Source organism: Scyliorhinus torazame, chromosome 6 (genome assembly GCF_047496885.1).
Source record: "Scyliorhinus torazame isolate Kashiwa2021f chromosome 6, sScyTor2.1, whole genome shotgun sequence".
Lineage (NCBI taxonomy): Eukaryota > Metazoa > Chordata > Chondrichthyes > Carcharhiniformes > Scyliorhinidae > Scyliorhinus > Scyliorhinus torazame.
The window spans coordinates 92557985-92577582 of NC_092712.1; the positions used below are offsets into that span (position 1 = coordinate 92557985).

The 19598-nt window shown below is 42.4% G+C and overlaps 1 protein-coding gene across 10 annotated transcripts in view; it reads left to right on the forward strand.

Moving 5' to 3' along the window:
* The window catches only part of arhgap21a (Rho GTPase activating protein 21a), a 312775-nt gene extending 294383 nt beyond the window's left edge, over positions 1-18392 (forward strand). For 8 of the 10 annotated variants that reach the window (XM_072508459.1, XM_072508458.1, XM_072508460.1 and 5 more), the window contains 3 exons: positions 2743-2848; positions 5280-5311; positions 15642-18392. In XM_072508459.1, the coding sequence (XP_072364560.1) occupies positions 2743-2848; positions 5280-5311; positions 15642-17438 (1935 nt within the window). In that variant the 3' untranslated portion in view covers positions 17439-18392. Of the gene's footprint in view, positions 1-2742; positions 2849-4041; positions 4313-5279; positions 5312-15641 lie in introns of all 10 variants that reach the window. The other 2 variants (XR_011947721.1, XM_072508463.1) reach the window with 2 other exon arrangements.
* The last annotated feature ends 1206 nt before the right edge of the window (positions 18393-19598 follow it).

The window sequence follows — 19598 nt, forward strand, 5'->3', positions numbered from 1 at the left end:
GCTTCCCCACTAATATAGCCACCCCCCTGTTTTTCGCATCTAGCCCCGAATGGAACACCTGCCCCACCCATCCTTTGCGTAGCCTAACCTGGTCTATCAGTTTCAGGTGCGTTTCCTGTAACATAACCACATCTGCCTTAAGTTTCTTAAGGTGTGCGAGTACCCGTGCCCTCTTTATCGGCCCGTTCAGCCCTCTCACGTTCCACGTGATCAGCCGAGTTGGGGGGCTTCCTACCCCCCCCCCTTGTCGATTAGCCATCACCTTTTTCCAGCTCCTCACCCAGTTCCCACGCAGCTGTATCTCCCCCAGGCGGTGCCCCCCCGCCCATCCTCTCCCATACCAGCTCCCCCCTCTCCCCAGCAGCAGCAACCCAGTAATTCCCCCCTCCCACCCCCCCCCGCTAGATCCCCCGCTAGCGTAATTACTCCCCCCATGTTGCTCCCAGAAGTCAGCAAACTCTGGCTGACCTCGGCTTCCCCCCGTGACCTCGGCTCGCACCGTGCGACGCCCCCTCCTTCCTGCTTCTCTATTCCCGCCATGATTATCATAGCGCGGGAACCAAGCCCGTGCTTCTCCCTTGGCCCCGCCCCCAATGGCCAACGCCCCATCTCCTCCACCTCCCCTCCTCCCCCCATCACCACCTGTGGGAGAGAGAAAAGTTACCACATCGCAGGATTAGTACATAAAACCCCTCTTTGCCCCCCACATTCGCCCCACCACTTTGTTCGAACGTTCTTTTTAATAACCCGCTCATTCCAGTTTTTCTTCCACAATAAAAGTCCACGCTTCATCCGCCGTCTCAAAGTAGTGGTGCCTCCCTCGATATGTGACCCACAGTCTTGCCGGTTGCAGCATTCCAAATTTTATCTTCTTTTTATGAAGCACCGCCTTGGCCCAATTAAAGCTCGCCCTCCTTCTCGCCACCTCCGCACTCCAGTCTTGATAAACGCGGATCACCGCGTTCTCCCATTTACTGCTCCGAGTTTTCTTCGCCCATCTAAGGACCATTTCTCTATCCTTAAAACGGAGGAATCTCACCACTATGGCTCTGGGAATTTCTCCTGCTCTCGGTCCTCGCGCCATCACTCGGTATGCTCCCTCCACCTCCAACGGACCCGCCGGGGCCTCCGCTCCCATTAACGAGTGCAGCATCGTGCTCACATATGCCCCGACGTCCGCTCCCTCCACACCTTCAGGAAGACCAAGAATCCTCAGGTTGTTCCTCCTTGCGTTGTTTTCCAGTGCCTCCAACCTTTCCACACATCGTTTCTGATGTGCCTCCTGCGTCTCCGTCTTCACCACCAGGCCCTGTATATCGTCCTCATTCTCGGCTGCCTTTGCCTTCACGACCCGAAGCTCCCGCTCCTGGGTCTTTTGTTCCTCCTTTAGCCCTTCGATCGCCTGTAGTATCGGGGCCAACAGCTCTTTCTTCATTTCCTTTTTGATCTCTTCCACACATGATTTCAAGAACTCTTGTTGTTCAGGGCCCCATGTTAAACTGCCACCTTCCGACGCCATCTTGGTTTTTGCTTGCCTTCCTTGCCGCTGTTCTAAAGGATCCACTGCAATCTGGCCACTCTCTCCTCCTTTTTCCATCCGTATCCAAGGGGGATTCCCTTCTGGTTTACCGCACAGTGTTTTTAGCCGTCAAAATTGCCGTTGGGGCTCCTATCAAGAGCCCAAAAGTCCGTTTCACAGGGAGCTGCCGAAACGTGCGACTCAGCTGGTCATCGCCGCACCCGGAAGTCAGAAGTTGTATTTTTGATGAATTCAGTGCCAGCTTTTCAAAAACGACAATTTGAAATATTTTGGAGATCAAGGGTAGATAACAGTGTGGATTTCTATTTAACCATCAGAATTTGAGGTGGGTTTGTGCATATTCTTTTGCAAGTAATGGATAGATTTAACACATGGCACTCAGTCTGGCAGAGTGATCACATTTCCTCAAATTTTGATTTGGTTTGATATTCAATATCTGTGCTTGTATCTCTACTAATGTTATTACTCCAAAGGAATGAGTTTTCAAACTGGTGATCCAGCTTATACAATAGATTGCAAATTCCAGTAAAGCTCTCTTGCCACTTCACACTGCCATCCTCTGGCTGATTGATCAATTTATAAAAAATTTGATCTTAAATTTGTATCTTTCATTTTTACAAATAAATGCTGTTATCCTTAAAATCGAGTTAAACAATAGAACACATTTCATTTTCAGACACTTATTTTTAACAGCATTACCAAAACTAGGCAAAAGGTGTTATGCTACTGATTGGCAATGTGTTATTAATTGTTAGAAATCATGTATTTTGTTACCATCCTTTAACCTTCATCTTCGTATTATAGGGAGAGTTCTGTTTGTCAAAAGGGAATTGATGCTTACAAAATTCAATACTAAACTCATCAAAGATGTTGAAGTTGTCTTAAAAACATTGAGGAAAGGCCACGTGGGTTTTGGACGATGAATGCCCCAGAGAGACATGACCCCATCCAGCTACCAATTTCATTAGTTATTCATAGTGGAATAAGCATTCAAGGTTTAGCTATTACTATTAAAAACAAACAGCCTACCTTTTTCAGACCCTGGCTCGGGCATTTCATTGGTGAAGATGTGCTAGTAAATGACATTTTTTCCATACTGACGCATGTAGAAGTTTAGTGTTCATTGGACTTGGGTTACTGGTGTGTTTTTTTTCCAGTAAAAGAAAAACAACTTTCTGATCTTCTTACTCTTGTGAATGTAGACACCAGTCCAGGAAGAAAGCACAGTTGATACACAGCCAGTGCCAAACATAGATCATTTGCTAACCAACATTGGGAGAACAGGAACTACTCCGGGAGATGTTTCAGGTAACTGCCTGAACAAGACACTGCAGAGTCCGGTTACAGACAGTGTCATTGTTACTGACCAGCTTCCTACAGAAGTAGACAGTTCAAGATTGAAATGCTTGTATTTGCCCATTCAAAGCTGCAAATACTTGTAGTGGGGGAAAAATTGCTGCATTTTGTGAAACAACTATAACCTCAAAATATTTACTTAAGTGTTCAGAGCTATAATGTTTTTTGGTTATCCATGAATACAGTTTGTTTTTAAAAGACAAATGCTTTATATAGTACTGTAACATCGACTTTCTATATATCTCTATATATAGTGTGCTGTGCACATTTTTAAGTTATTAACCATAGGACTGAAATGTTTTCAAGAACCTTAATTTTCATTTTGAATATGGTGGCATACTTTATTGATCATTATTGCAATGTTATCTGAAAAATTAGCTTTTATTTTAAAATCTGAAAAGTATAAAGCTAAGACTTCATGGCTGGATGCTTGTTTTTTGTACTTTTGTCTGATTTTATTTGTGGAACTGTGATGTGTGAATGTGTTAGTTGGACAGTATCACTTTTTTGTCATGTCCTGGGGCTGGATTTAAGTTGTCAAATCTGCACTTGGGTTATTAATGCACTCTGCCCATTCTCCAGCCTGTTGTAACTTAACTGAATCAAATTACTCTTATTTTGGACTGACAACTTCACTGGGTTTAAAATAATTGAAACAAAACATGTCAATCTAAGGCACTTTAAAATGCTTCATTAATTTAGTTATATGAGATGTGCAGTGATTCTTTAAAGTAAGTTATCCAACGCATAATTAAATGCACTTAAAAATGTTTGGTTCAAGTAATGTGACCCCTGCTTGAGTATTTATTATCAGAAAAATAGAGAATTTATATATGCCAACATGTGCAGGTTTTGTGACCTTATTCTATAAATTGTTATTAAAATTGCACAATCATTTGTACTTTAGTGTGGTAATTTGGAGTTTATGCTGTGCCTTTTTATCTTCTGACCTTACTTTTAGTATCATTAACCTACGCCTGGTTTGGAGGATGTTTCTGTCCATTAGTGTGAGCTTGTCATCCTACTCACTGTCAAACTAACTAACCCAGCATGTTCTTTTCGCAAACTTGTCAACTTTGTCGCATAGCTCCTGTCTGAGTGTTAAAGGGTTTTTTCCAGCATTTACACTACTGATCTTGAAACAGGCGAAGTTGGAGGAGTCTATCACACTGTGATGTCACTGATGGATTCTGTGATGTCACTGATGGACAGCTGGAACTGTAGGAAGGAGGAGGATTGTTGCCCTCATTGTAGCTGCCTAGTCTGCAGAAACCCCCGTTTCTTGTAAATGGAAAATTATCGTCTGTGATGTAAATTTGCTGTTACCATTATTTTAAAAAGACCAATACTACTTTCTTAAAGTATTTCTGCTGTTTCTTATCATTTCTGAAGCAGACCCTGAGGAGAAATAGCATGGTATGGTCTATTAGTTTTTATAGTCATGTAGCATAAACCATGTTTCAAAAGGGGTGTGGCTGGGGGCTTAGCTCTTGGTCTGTATATAACAGACTTGCAATGTGAATTGCAGGACTAGTTTTAATCTACTAATAGTTTTAAAATATTGAGATATACTTTAAAATAAAAAAAAATGTTTAAAAAATTTGGAATTTTGCTAGCCCCTTTCTGCCCCCTCTCATAATTTTATAGCCTCAGTTGTTGGCCCATAGTAATTCTCTTTTTGCAGCTTTCATTCTACATTTCATCATGCCCCTCTTGTCAAATTTAAAATTCAGATACTCCCATATGGATTATAAAGAACTCAATTGATTTATCTGGAAGAGTTTCAATACAAATACAATTAAGTAGATTATTCTTTTTGTATTTGCGTTCTGTGCATTTTTCTTTCAATTTACAATTGCTTACCTTATGGAGAGTAATCCGTGCAAAGTTTCTTTTAGAGTGACATCTTATAGTTGTAAACCCCTTAGACTGTTTACATGTCTTTGTGTGGATGTAACTTGGAAAATAGTGTATTTAGAGGATAGGAGGAATGCCTTAGTATTAATAATGCACATAACAATCACAATTAGTTTTCAATAAAATGAAAGAATGAGTTCTGCAAATGGATACAAAAATTAATTGTTTTAATATGTACCAATGTTTAATTAGTATTATCTGTTTTTTTTAAAAAAGAGAACAGGGTCCCTTTGCCATCCCTCTCATTGAGCTGGTTTTACCCACAATTTCACAGCATACTTTCATGGTGGTGGCTGTCTGTGCTGCTTTTCATCTCAGTGAGCTATAATTCTCCACTCTGTGCCCTTTTTCTATTGCAGTCATACAATTTTCCGAATTATAATTTTGCTTCATAATTACAGTGAATATTTGTGTTCTTAAACTGTGTGTAATATAAATGTAATACTATTTTTCTTGTCTCTTACAGATTCAGCCACTAGTGACTCAGCAAAATCTAAGGTGAGAACTTTAACTGCTAAACGATGTCATTGAAACCTATTTGCTAATTGGCAGTTATTAAAATATCAAACCGTATGATAGGAATGGCTTCAATTTTTATTTCACAATTTGGATAGCGCTCCTAAATAGTTTTTTAAATTGTAATGACGTTTCATAGTTTAGCTTCAGCAATGAAATATAAAATTATTTTGTGGCTATTATGCAGCATTACTTGATTTTACAGAACAATGTTTGTTCAAAACAGGAGGCCCCATGACACCATTCAATGAGGAGCAGTGGGATTCTCTAGTGCCCAGGCCAATTATTATTTCACAACCAACATCGTTAATTATCAGTTCACTTATCTAGTTGTTTGTGGGACCTTGCTGTGCATAAGTTTGCTTGTGCACTTCCCAATATTACATAGGCCGGTTTAGTTCAGTTGGCTGGACAGCTGGTTCGTGATGCAGAGCGAGGCCAACAAGTTGGGTTCAGTCCCTGTACTGGCTAAGGTTATTCATGAAGGCCCATCTTCCCAACCTTGCCTCTCGCCTGAGGGGTGGTGATCCTCAGATTAAATCACCAGCCCGCTCTCCCTCTCAAAGGGAAAGCAGCCTATGGTCATCTGGAACTATGGCAACTTTACTTACTTACTATTACAACAGTGACTATGCTTCAAAGAAAAAAACTCAATTGAGTAAAAAGCATTTTGGGATGTACTGAAATCATGGAAGGTGGTAGGTGAATACAATTTTCCTCATTATACATAAGCACATTGAGCATTCAAAATATCTCAGTGCATTTTACCTTATTTAATGGTTATTATGTAGCATTAATTGGTTTTAAACATCAATGCTTGTTCAAAACATCTTTGCATTAGAGTGACAGAACATGTTCAAGCAGCATTACCTCTGATTTCCCTTCATGCTTGGAGATGGTCTGGATTGAGAACTGAATGTTCCCAAGTTAACCTTTCAGTTCAAACGTGTTCTGCCATTCAGTTAAACAATAACTGAACTGAATCTCCATTACCTTTGTTCCGTATTCCTTGATACCCTTACCCAGTAAAGATCTATCTACCTCAATTGACCCAGCACCCACAATTGTCTGGGACAGTGAGCTGTAGATTTCTACAACTCTTTACATGAAAAAGTGCATCCTTATTTCACTCCTAAATAGCTTAATGCTGATTTTTAATATGTCCCCTTCTGGATTCCACCAACAGAGGAAATAGTTTTTCTCTGTCGAGCTCATTAAATTGTTTTATTATTTTAAACACCTTGATTATTTCACCCCTCAACTATCTAAACTGAAGGGACCACACACAGGCTTATGCAGCCTGCCCACGTAATTTAACCCTTCAGGTCCTGGCATATATATCTAGTTTCTCCCATGTCCCCTCCTGAGCGCACCCTGACAATGGGACCCAGCTATTACTCCCTTGAATCTATTCCAGCCAGGTGCTGACTAGTCACCTTCTTGTGACAGCTGTCACTTAATTGGGAACCGTTCAACTTCTGAGTCAGAAGATTGTGGGTATAAGTCTTATACCAGAGATTTGAGCAGAACTTGACAGCTCAGTGCAGTATTGAGGGACTGCCATAATGTTGGAGGTGCCGTCTTTCAGGTGCGATTTTAACGCAATGTTTCTCATGTTACAACGGTGACTACACTTCAAAAGTACTTAATTGGCTGTAAAAGTCCTTTGGGACATCCTGACATCGTGAAATGCATGATATAAATGCAAATCTGTTTCCTTTCCTGATCACCATATTTGCTAATAATGTTAACAGTTAATGTCTGCCGTTACTGACCCATATCCCTTACAAATCTGCCTTTAACCCTGACCATTTTAAAATGTAATCTTGATTAAAATTGGTCTATAGCAAGGGCGGAATTTATTACCCCTTCCTAATTGATCTTGAGGAGGTGGTGGTGAGTCACCTTCTTGAACTGCAGCAAGCCACATAGTATAGGTATACTATAATGCTGTTATGGAATGCAAGGATTTTCACCCAGCCTCAGTAAAGGAATAGCAATTCAGTTTCAAGTCAAGTTGGTGTGTGACTCGGAGAGGAACTTGTAGGTGGTGGTGTGCTGTTACAATCCCAACTGATGATACTGGACAAGTCAGATCCTAGAGTGAAATCTGGCTTAATAGATCGTCACTTTTTTTAAGAAACTGTGGAGATAAGATACTGAACAAATTCACAGGAATCTGTTGCTGAACCTTTAACAAAAGGAATAAAATACTTAGTGAACAAGAAAAACAGACAAAACGGTTGGAAAGGTCTCATCAAAAACACAAGAAAATAATTCAAACATTCACAAATTTCTCATCGCAGCTACATCTTTACAGAAACGTATACATTTGGAAAGATAAAGCAATGTACCATGGGCGCGATTCTCCACTCCCACGCCAAAGTGGCCGCGCCGTCGTGAATGCCGTCGAGGTTCACAACGGCGCGGAATGGCCCCGGTACCGACCGATTCAGGCCCTGACAATGGGCCAGTATCGGGGCCGCGTCATCTACCCACGTAAAAGCGGCGCCGCATAGATGACGCGGCAGGCGCCGCATAATGGACGCCAACCCGCGCATGCGTTGTTGCCGTCCTGTCCAAATCCACCCCGCAAGAAGATGGGGGACGGATCTTGCGGGGCCGCGGAAGGAAGGAGGTCCTCCTTCCGAGAGGACGGCCTGACGATCGGTGGGCACCGATCACGGGCCACCCCACATTGCTGGTGAAGCCCGGTGCAGGACCCCCCTTCGCCCCCCCCACAGGCCGCCCCCCCCAGCGTTCACGCACCGCCCACGACTGCAGCGACCAGGTGTGGACGGCGCCGGGGGGAACCTGCCGTTTTGGCCTGGCCGCTCGGCCCATCCGGGCCTCAGAATCGCGGGGGTGCCGGAGAATCGCCATTTTGGGTGTCTACGGCGATTCTCCGGCCTGCGGCCCGTGAAACTCGAACGGGTTGTTCCCGCCGCTTGGGAGAATCGCGGGAGGGCGTCGGACCGGCGTCCCCGGAATTTTGGCGGCCCAGGCGATTCTCCCAACCGGCATGGGAGTGGAGAATCGCGGCCCATATCTATCTTGGCATCTAATATTCAGGGTAAGTATGTGTTACATGTGCACTAACTGGCAAACTGGTCAACAGTCCAAAGTAAATGACACATGCGACCAAAGCAGATACTATGGATTTCTCAACAAGCCACCCACACTGTGCTACCACTCGGACGGCTTCAACAAGGATCCATCTCCAACATTTCAATCTCACCTTCTGAGATTCCGTATGTATTCAAGCTTCACATTTCAAGCACAGTTTCAGATCTTCGGTCATGCAACTGCTCCAAAGGGTACCGTTGCCCTTAGAGCCCACAACACGGAGTCACCAACCTTTGGCTGCCAACTTGGGTCTTTATGACTTCTTTTGAGCCTAATTTGTTTCATACCTGCGCCCCATAGCTCTCTCTGCTTAACTCTGAACCTATTGGTCTGCTCCTTTCTGTCAACTTTGCTTTTTATTCGGAATGCCCATCCCTAATTGCCCTTGAACTCAGTAGTTTGCCAGGCCATTTCAGAGGGTGTTTAAAATTTACAAATAAGTCAGACCATGTTGCAGATTTCCTTCCCTAAAGGGCAGTAGTGAACCAGATGGGATTTTACGACAATTGACATTAGATTTTTAGTTCCAGATTTTTTTATTGAATTCAAATTTCACCATCTACTGTGGTGGGATTTGAATTCTGGTCCACAGAGCATTACTCTGGATTACTAGTCCAGTGACTATGCCACTGCATCCCCTACTTAACAGAATCTGTTTCTGATGTCTGTTCTTGTCCCTTACCTGGGACCTGTTTCTGCCCCACTTGCTGGTTTGGGTACATCTTTTTTTGAGACCGTCTCAAAGAACAAAGAACAATACAGCACAGGAACAGGCCCTTTGGTCCTCCAAGACTGTATGGTCATGATACCAACCTTTGCCAAAACCCTCAGCACTTCCTTGTGCCGTATCCCTCTATACCCATCCTATCCATGTGTTTATCAAGATGCCTTTTGAACGCCGTTAATATATCTGCTTCCAAAGCCTGCGCTGGCAACGCGTTCCAGGCTCTCGCCACCCTCTGCATAAAAAATCTGCCTCGCAGATCTCCCAAACTTTGCCCCATGGACCTTAAACCTATGCTCCCTGGTGACTGACCCCTCCACCCTGGGAAAGAGTGCCTGCTCATCCACTCTATCCATGCCCCTCATAATCTTGTAGACCTCTATCAGGTCACCCCTCAACCTCCGTCTTTTTAATGAAAACAGTCCGAGTCTGTTCAGCCTCTCCACATAGCTAACACTCTCCAGATCAGGCAACATCTTGGTAAACCTCCTCTACACGCTCTCCAAATACTCCACATCCTTCTAATAGTGTGGCGACCAGAATTGTGTGCCTCCTGTCCTGTTCTCATTGTCCTCCTCCCTGTGTCCTGCTCCCTGGAACACCTCTGCGACAGTGCTCCTCTTCAAGACCTGCAGTTCTGCTTCACCTTTCTTCTTTTCCTTCTGCACATGTGCGCAGAACTGGTTCCTGCTCTAATTACCTAATAATGGATGAATTGTCAATGTGTAGCCATTTCCCAGCTGCACATGTGCCGAAGTCCTGATGCCCGCCGGGAGCTGTAGCTCCCCAAGTCCAAACTCTCATTCTGAACTCGAGGTAAGTATTGGAGTTTGTTACTGTTCCACTGCATTTCTTCTAAGTAGTAGAGGTTGCAGGTTTGAAAGGTGGCGCCATGCCTAATTTCATTCTTGTCTACCCAGTCATAGCTAGACAGTTTCCTCCCTTTTCCCCCTCATACACAAAGATCTGCCATGGACTCTTCCTACTTCTCATACACTACCCTTAGCAGCAGTGTCTGAAAACACATTGTCGGATTCCAGTATTCACTGGTGATATCCATCTCTACCATCTGACTTGACCAGGGTTGGCAAGCTGTAACGAGTGGAGTGCCACGGGCATCATTGCTGGGGCCTCAACAATTTACAAACTATATCAGAGACTTAGACATAGGGACCGAATGTATGGTAGATACATTTGCCAATGGCACCAAGATAGGTAGTAAAGTAACTTGACTTGTCAAGAGGAGGAATAAAGTCTGCGAAGGGATGTAGACAGGTTAAATGAGTGTGCAAAGATTTTGCAGATGATTTTAATGTGGGAAAATGTAAATTTGTTCATGTGAGCAGGAAGAACAGAAAAGCAGTCGTATGCTATTTAAATGGAGAGCGATTGCAGAGGTCTGAGGTACAAAAGGATGTGGGTATCCTGATACGTGAATCACAAAGTTAGTAGGCAGGTACAGCAAGTGATTAGGAAGGCCAATGGAATTTTGCCGTTTATTGCAAGGGGAATGGAATATGAAAGTTAGGCATGTTTTGCTGCAGCTGTATAGGGCCTTGCTGAAACCACATCTGGAGCATTGTGTGCAGTTTTAGTCTCCTTATTTGAAAAAGGGTATAATTGCTTTAGAAGCAGTTTCAAGAAAGTTTACTCTATTCATTCCTGGTGTGAAAAGCTTACTTTAAGAAGAAATATTGAACAGGTTAGGCCTGTACCCATAGGAGTTTAGAAGAATGAAGGGGATCTTATGGAAACATACAAAATCCTGAGGGGTCTTGATATGGAGGATGTGGGGGAAACCTCAATGAGAGAACACAATTTAAGAATAATAGGTCTCCCTTTTGAGACTGAAGATAATGTTTTCAAGGATATTGTTAGTAGTCTGGAATTTTCTTCCCAGAAAGCCGTGGAGGCTGAGTCATTCATTTAGTTAGATAGATTTTTGATAGATAAAAGGAGTCCAGGAATATGGGAAGCAGAGAAGAAGTGGAGTTTAAACCACAATCGTGATCTTATCAAATAGTGGAGCAGGCTCCAATGGCTGACTGGCCTCACAATAAGTCCTATGTTCTTATGACTCCTCTGTCTCTGATTTGCTTCACTGCTGTCCAGTACTAGATAAACCGAGGTTTCCTCCAATTAAGTACTTTAAAAACATTAATTTACTGGATGTGGGCGTTACCAGTATTTATTGCCCATCCCTTGTTGCCCTTCAGAAGGTGGTGGTGAGTTACCTTCTTGAACCGCTGCAGTCATTAAAGTGTAGGTACACCCACTGTTCTGTTATGGAGGGAGTTCCAGGATTTTGATCCAGCTACAGTGAAAGAACAGCGATATATTTCCAAGTCAGGGTGGTGAGTGACTTGGAGGGGAACCTCCAGGTGGGGGATTCCCAGGTACCTGCTGCTCTTGTCCTTCTGGATGTTAGTGGCCGTGGGTTTGAAAGGTGTATAAGGAACCTTGGTGAGTTACTGCAGTGCATCTGAGGGCAGCACGGTAGCATTGTGGATAGCACAGTTGCTTCACAGCTCCAGGGTCCTAGGTTCGATTCCTGCTTAGGTCACTGTCTGTGCGGAGTCTGCACGTCCTCCCCGTGTGTGTGTGGGTTTCCTCCGGTTTCCTCCCACAGTCCAAAGATGTGCAGGTTAGGTGGATTGGCCATGATAAATTGCCCTTCGTGTCCAAAATTGCCCTTAGTGTTGGGTGAGGTTACTGGGTTATGGGGATAGGGTGAGGGTGTTGACCTTGGGTAGGGTGCTCTTTCCAAGAGCCGGTGCAGACTCGACGGGCTGAATGGCCTCCTTCTGCACTGTAAATTCTATGATCTATGATCTTTTGGATGGTACACACAGCTGCCACTATTTGTCAGTGGTGGGGAGTTTGAATGTTTGTTGAAGGGGGTTAAGCTTCTGGTGTTAAATGAACCAAAACCTGACCACAAACTAGCCATGTCCCTGGCCTGGGTTTCCACTGATTGCGCCTATTTGTGGATGTTTATCACATTGCTTCAGAAATTTAGGGCACACAGGCGTTTCCAGGGTCATGTTAATCATCATTAATGACCGACTGCAGTGACCATCAAACAATTGAAGCCTCACTTAGATCTGCTTTTCATTATGATCCTACAATTACTTTTCAATTCCGGTTAAATTATTTCAAATTCAGTCAATTAATCTGCCCTCGGTACATAAGGGGATGGATTCTCCGCAGCCCCGTGCCGAAATCGCGCCCGGTGCCGCTCCGGCGAGGAGAACCGCCCGTCCGTGAATCACGCCGCACGGCTGGGGGGCCATTGCCGAGGGGCCATTGCCAGAGGCCCTCCCAGCGATACTCCGCTCCCGACCAGCCGATTTCCCGACGGCATAGTTCTAACCACGTATGGCCAGTCGGGGCTCTCAAACGGCGGCTGCGGACTCAATCCGCGTCCGCCCTGCTGGGGGGCAGGGGGATCCAGCACTGGGGGGGGGGGGGGGGTGGCCTTATGGGCGGCCGGGGCAGCGATAGGGCCGGTCCGATTCAGGGGTGCGGGGCCAATCAGGAGGACCTTGTTTCTTCGTGATGGTCTGCGGTCCGAGTCCGCCATGGTGCTCGGTGCGGCCGCCGCCGTACGCAAGCGCAGACTTGAAACTGGAAGTGCGGGGGCCCGTATCTGCAGCCAAAGCTGCGTGAAGCTCCCCGGGTCCCTGCGAGCCCCTTGCAGGTAAGTGAATTGCTCTTTATTTTTTACAGGCAACTGGAGAGTGAAACGCCACCGACATAGCCCCATTTTTGGAGAATCCAGGCAAAAATCTTTGGCAAGCAGTCAGTTGAAACCATTGACCTGTTCCATCAGTTGTAACAGTTGCTTGCACATATTTAAAATTTTTATTTATTGAGTTCAATCATCTTAAGGCTTCATTGGCCATGTTCCAGGTAATGATCGCTTATGTTCAATTTACTGCTCCTTGGGCTGATACATAAGAGATTCTACTTGGGGCTTTTGCAAATGACTTTGCATAACTTCACCTCAGTAAAACTGGCATAGTATCTAGCATATTGTGGGCATATTTTCTCAAGAGTGATCTAGAGTTTCGGCTGGAGGCACGATATTTACAGGGTTAGACTCTATTCATTCGGAATCATATATACCGCTGTGCCGCTTGGGGGGGACGCACGGGTACAAAACTATTCAATTGTGCACAACCCATGTAACGGTGCCGACAGACCTAAAGAACCAAAACTAAGGGCCCTCCAGGTAAGTTTTTTTAAAAATTAGATCATCTTTAGAGTTTTAATTATGAAATAGAAATTTTATTTTGAGATTCATCTCATGCCTGTGTGATTTGTATTTCAAGTTATTACTTTGCTGAAGAGAAAGATAAATAATTTTGGGAATCTTTGATTTTGTCTTTTTGGGGAGTATAAGGGAAAGCAGGTAAAGAAGATAACTTTAAATTGTTATATATTCATAGGCATGAAGCTCTAATAATTGGATAAGTTTCCATTACACTGGGTTTTTATTACTAAATATGAAGAAACTGCATTAATAAGACATTACTCAAACTGGTGCCTGTTCTGTTATGTGGTAATATACCAATGAATGTCACGTTATATGAGCACCTCATGTGTATGATTTTAAAATATACTTAGAATAGTAGTATGAGAAACTAGTAGCTTCATTGAAATTACTGATTATGGAGAATCCGTCTATATTTAAGTACCCATATTACAAATATGTTGTATATTCACAAGGAGTAAAAGAAAATCCATGAAACTTTGCTGTGGCCTGTACACTTCTAATTTTATATCTCTTTAACTTTGCTTCCTCTTTGCATATTTTTGTTACATTTTATGTCCACTTTTTCCCCCATCATTCCTACATCATTATTTTTAAATAAGAATTGTATATAAAATTGTCACTCTGCAATTGCATCCTCCAGCCAGTACCTCAATTTTATATTTCTCAATTGTCTCAGGCTTTACTGTAACTCTTATTTCTCTGTTTTCCAAATCTCTACATGTTTATCTGATAAACGATAGTTACAACAAAGCATCAAAAGGCTGAGTGTATGATTTTGAAATAGAAATGGAATTAGATTTTCAATACTCTGCTCCAATTATTTCTTGCCCTCCAACCTCCACTTGATCTTTCTGCAATCACAGATGATAATCAAAAAGCTTAAATGAAGCTCAGAATAAATTTTGGCCTTATTCGTAACATAGATTGCCAACAAGTAATCACTTCTGCTATATGGTGACATAAATTTTCACGGATCATGCTTGGGATGTCAGAGGTCTCATGCTGGCATGAATATAAAGATTTCACGACATTATAATTTGGATCTTTGCACATTTCGAAGCCATGTATAAATAGGATGATCCATGAGGGATAGTGCAGTTGCATGATAGCCTCTAGCTCACATGCAGGATTTGAATGAGGTTGACAATGTAGAATTTTGGGTGACTCAACTATAATGCGAGTTGATACTTCAGCAGGACTGTCTTATGGCACCAGGTCAGAAATTACGATAGGGCCATCACACTTCTTTCATAAGTTATGCCAGGCTAATGGGAAAACATGGAATCATAGAATCCATAGTGTAGTTGGGGTTACTGGGTTACGAGGATAGGGTGGAGGCATGGGTTTAAGTAGGGTGCTCTCTCCAAGGTCTGGTGCAGACATGATGGGCCGAATGGCCTCCTTCTGCACTGTAGGGATTCTATGATTCTATAATATGGGTCCTTAAAAGTTCCACCATTTTAGACTATCAAATGTATAAGTAACTTGTATTGCGTTATCAATTATTGCAGCTATATACTGTAGCTTTATTTGATCAGGTGTATTCTAAAGAGTATAAGAATAATATGTTTGATTGGCGTGGTTCACATGATGAGATTGTACCTTGAGTATCCTATGTACAGCTAAGCCCTAGAGCCATCATTTGCATCACCTGGTTCATCGGACTATCCTGTTTATTCTGTGACTAGACTGAAGGAGCACTTTCTCCCCCTCTGCTGCTGTATCCAACTTAGAAGAAATACAGACCGCCAGAAAGTATTTCATGTCTAAATATATTCTGGTTTTGTATTTGTGCCTATCATTTAAAATTCTCAGCAACTCTATCAAATGACAAAAACACGGGCAAATGACTAAGATAAAGATAGATCGCTTTTTGAAGAATAAAGGATTATGGTGTTCGGGCGGGAAAGTGGAGCTGAAGTCCACAAAAGATCAGCCATGATCTCATTGAATGGCGGAGCAGGCTCGACGGGCCAGGTGGCCTACTCCTGCTCCATGTTCTTATGTTCATAGATGATGCTTTTAATGCATTGCCCAAAACAGTTTATTATGAGAGCTGTTATTTATTTATAAAATCTGTTTATTTTGAATATATTTGTACAGTATCATTGTTTAGAGTGTCTAAACAAAAACAAAGTAGTCCAACAAATTTTATTTCAAATATTTTTCCCCCCATTTAACAGGGTTCTTGGGGATCCGGGAAGGATCAGTACAGCAGGGATCTGCTTGTGTCATCCATCTTTGCTGCAGCCAGCCGTAAAAGAAAGAAAAAGGATATAAAGCTACAACAAAGCAGCTCAGATGATGAATTGGAAAGTGTATTTTCCAGGAAAGAACTATCAAACCATTCCAATACTGGTGCAACTAAGAAACTGGGGAGCAAAGGAGAATCTGAAAATGGAGTTGACTTCACTGAATTGAAGGGAAATCCAGATAGCTGGTTTAGTGAGCAGCAAGAGAAAGACCGTATAGATGAAAGGAGTCAGTCTTTTTCTATGGCATTGATAGAAAAGTACGGAGTGAGAAAAGAAGCCTGTCTCGAGGAAACAAACCCCAGAGCACAGAACCTTCCAGTATACTGCCAAAAATGCACAGACACGCCTAATGTTAGCTGTCTCAGTTCACAGCTAATTACAAGCACAATGCCCATTTCTACTGCTGAGGTTTCTGCTAGCAATGTGAACTCTCACATTGATATGACTTACTCAGCTAGCACAATCAGCAATCCATCTCCGGTTTCTCGGCAGCAAACTAATTTAAGTAAGTCAAAGAAGTCGGAAGTCAAAAGCTTAGATGTAGGTACTGCGGATGTAAGCTCCATCGCATCAGACTATTCCACAACTTCTTCTATAATGTACCTTACAGGTATGGACTTCCACATACTGAATGCAGAAGTCCAGTCAGTGACAGAAAGCAAAGGTGATGAAGCTGATGATGAAAGAAGTGAACTAGTGAGTGAAGGTCACCATGTAGAAACAGACAGTGATAGTGACTTTTCTGTTTTTGCTGCAAGTTGTGCACCTGAAAATGTTCTGCGTGTAATGAGACCGAAGACAGCAAAGGATATCAGGAGAAACTCTGAAGGGAGTGACAAGACTGGAACAGAAGGGAGTTCAACACCCGGACTAGATGATAGGAAAGCATTCAGTTCACGTAAGCTTATTGAATGTGATACACTCTCCAAGAAAAAGTCTCTTCGATTGAAAGGAGATAGTGAGGTAGCAATGGATACAAAAGAACAGAAAGAATCTAATAGAGCATCCAAGATGTTTGATGAGATGAAGAAAGAGAAATCCACAAGCAGTCTGGCTTCATTTATAAAAAATGAACACGAGAGGGTAGAACCTGCTTGGAAACTAAAAATTACAGAGCGTTTAAAACTACGGCTAAAGACTTCTGCAGATGACATGTTTGGAATTGGCATACAAAAGTCAGGCTGCTCAGAGACGAGTAAAAAGAAGAATATTAGGCGGAGACATACCATGGGAGGAAATCGGGATTTTTCAGAACTTAGTGTTCTAAATGCATGGAGAGCACAAGAACAGAATTCTCAAAGTAACGCAGAGAGTGGGGAGAATGAATCTCTGTTATCAGCAGTAGACCGCCTGAAACCAAAATGCCAATCCCAGGACCTCTCAATTACAGAGTGGCTTGCACGAGAGCGCATACGCACGAGCACATCAGATTTGCACACAGAAAAGGCCTCGGAGCCAAGAACTGTGGACATTAGTTTAGACAAAGGAACAAATTCAAAGTTGCATGCATCATCCAGAGAAGATGCAGGCAGCTCTGGTAGTTCGCCCCAACTCAGCCAACCTTCGCCTTCAGCATCAACGAGCCCACTACCTTCAGCAGGACAAGTGAATGGTGACAGCCTCCAAAGCAAGGGAAAAAGCAATTTTAGTACAACTGTCGATGCTCATCCCCATAAAATATCCAGTAATCAAGTAGTCAAGTCTCGCTTCTATCAGTACTTGTAGGTCTGCTATTATTTATGTGTCTAGTGCTGCGGAAAATTGTACAGCGAATTGCTCGTCAAACAGTATACTGATTTTTTTTATGACTCCTGTACATATTTCTCTGTACTTGAATTTTGAAATGGTAGATGCTCTGCTGCTCTGCCTATAATACAGGCTGGTTTCTGTGCTGGATGCTGTGGAAGCTCTTTACAGCACACTAACAGCCAGAAAAATGATAAACTTTTGTATAAAATGAATTAATGAATTCAGTACAAAAGAGCATCAAGTGCTGATACCTTCCAGTGCAAATTTCCGTAAACTACTCGTACTGCATGATCGGTGATTCCTGCACACATCTTACACTCTCTACAATTGGGTACTGCTGCATATATTTTACATCGGCTTATAAGGGCGAGCAAATCAAACACTTATTGGAACTTCAGTTGCTGAAGCAAGTGCCTCATCTCAAAATAAATTGGTCTAGATAGGGTGCCATATTGTCTTTTTAGTTCAAAAGACTAGAAATCTACTGTGAACAAATGAAGTTTTAAACCGAACAAAAAATCATTAAAATAATTTTCCAGATTTTATTAACTGAACAAATAGAGCTTCCACACTATAAGCATTCCAGTTGAATCTTAAGAACATTTTTTTAAGTCAGACTTTTAATACAGTCTTTGTATTGGACTTGAATTTTTAAAGTTTCTGTAAAGATACTTAAATGTGTATATAATTTCATGTGTAGCTTTTTCAAATTTGAGATTTGATAAAAGCTTTGTAACATAGGCATGTAGATAGTGGTCTCTGGAAAAACTGGTCCCTTGCTCATTTTTCATCATCTCCAAAGAGAGTTTAACTGTGCATGAGAACTGTTTTCTCAGATTCAACATTGTATTTAGCCTGTGTACAGATATAGACAAATGGTTTGTAAATGTCCCCTGGAAACACTGGAAATAAATTTTTTGTTTCTGTGTATCTTGGTTTCTGTTCCTTTGGTTTGTGGAAGGCAATGAAATCCAAAGTTTTTTCTGTAATATTTTAGTATTTTTAATGTGGGTAGAAACACTCGTTTGTATTCTTATCCCTTTTGTGTTTTAATGAAACTTTCTGGTCATTCCTATTTTCTTCATTCGACAGACATCAGCATGGATTAAATCTTGAAGGCATTGGAAGAAGCATCAGAGTAGGGATTCTTGGTTTTGACCTTTTGTCTCTTCCAAGAGAACACATAGCAGATGTGTGTTTCACCTATAACATGCAATACGACTAGATTCTCCACACCCCCACCCTGTTCCACTAGCTTGCTCCTCTCCTCTACTAATGAATACAATGTTTTTATTTTTGAATGCATCTGCACTTTGAGTTCATTAAACACAGCAAGTAATTTTGGTCCCTGGCTTTTCTCTGAAATCAATATAGCAATTCTCCAAATGATAGGGATAAGAGTAATTAATCAGAGATGTAACTAGAAGACCTTGCAGTTGTTCATTTTCATCACAGTACAGCCCCAGAATTCAGAGTGGGACGTTGGACTTTTGCTGCATCTTCAGTTCAAAATCTTGCTCCTTAACTTGCAAGCTGATAACAATCTGGGACTTCACTATTCCTTCTGTTATTCACTGTGATTTCACCAATGATGTTTAAGGATTGAAAATCGTATATAGAAGAACAAATGATGAGGCAAATATAATTTGGAAAGAAAAAAAGGAAAAGCAAGAAAATCTTTTATATAAAATGGTTACAACCTGAGACCATTTGGCCCATGGTGTCTGTGCCGACCTTCTAAGATCCACTCAGTCAGCCCCACACTGCTGCTATTTCCCGGTTGTCTGGCAATTCTTTTCTCTTCAGATAATTATCCAATCCTCTTTTGATAGCCAGGATTCAGTCTGCCTCCACCAAACTGCACTGCAGATCCTAACCACTCACTTCATTCAAAAAAATTAATGTCACCTCTGGTTCTTTTGCCTATCACCTTAAATTTGTGCCCTCATGTTCTCGACCCTTCCACCAATCAAAGCAGTTTTTCCCTAACTACTCTGTCCACTTCCCAAATGATTTTGAACAACTCTATCAAATCTCCTCTCCAACTTATGCTATGAGGACAGCCCCATCTTTGCCAATCTATCCTCATAAATAAAGTCTTTTCTCCCTGGGACCATTCTCCTAAATCTTTTCTGC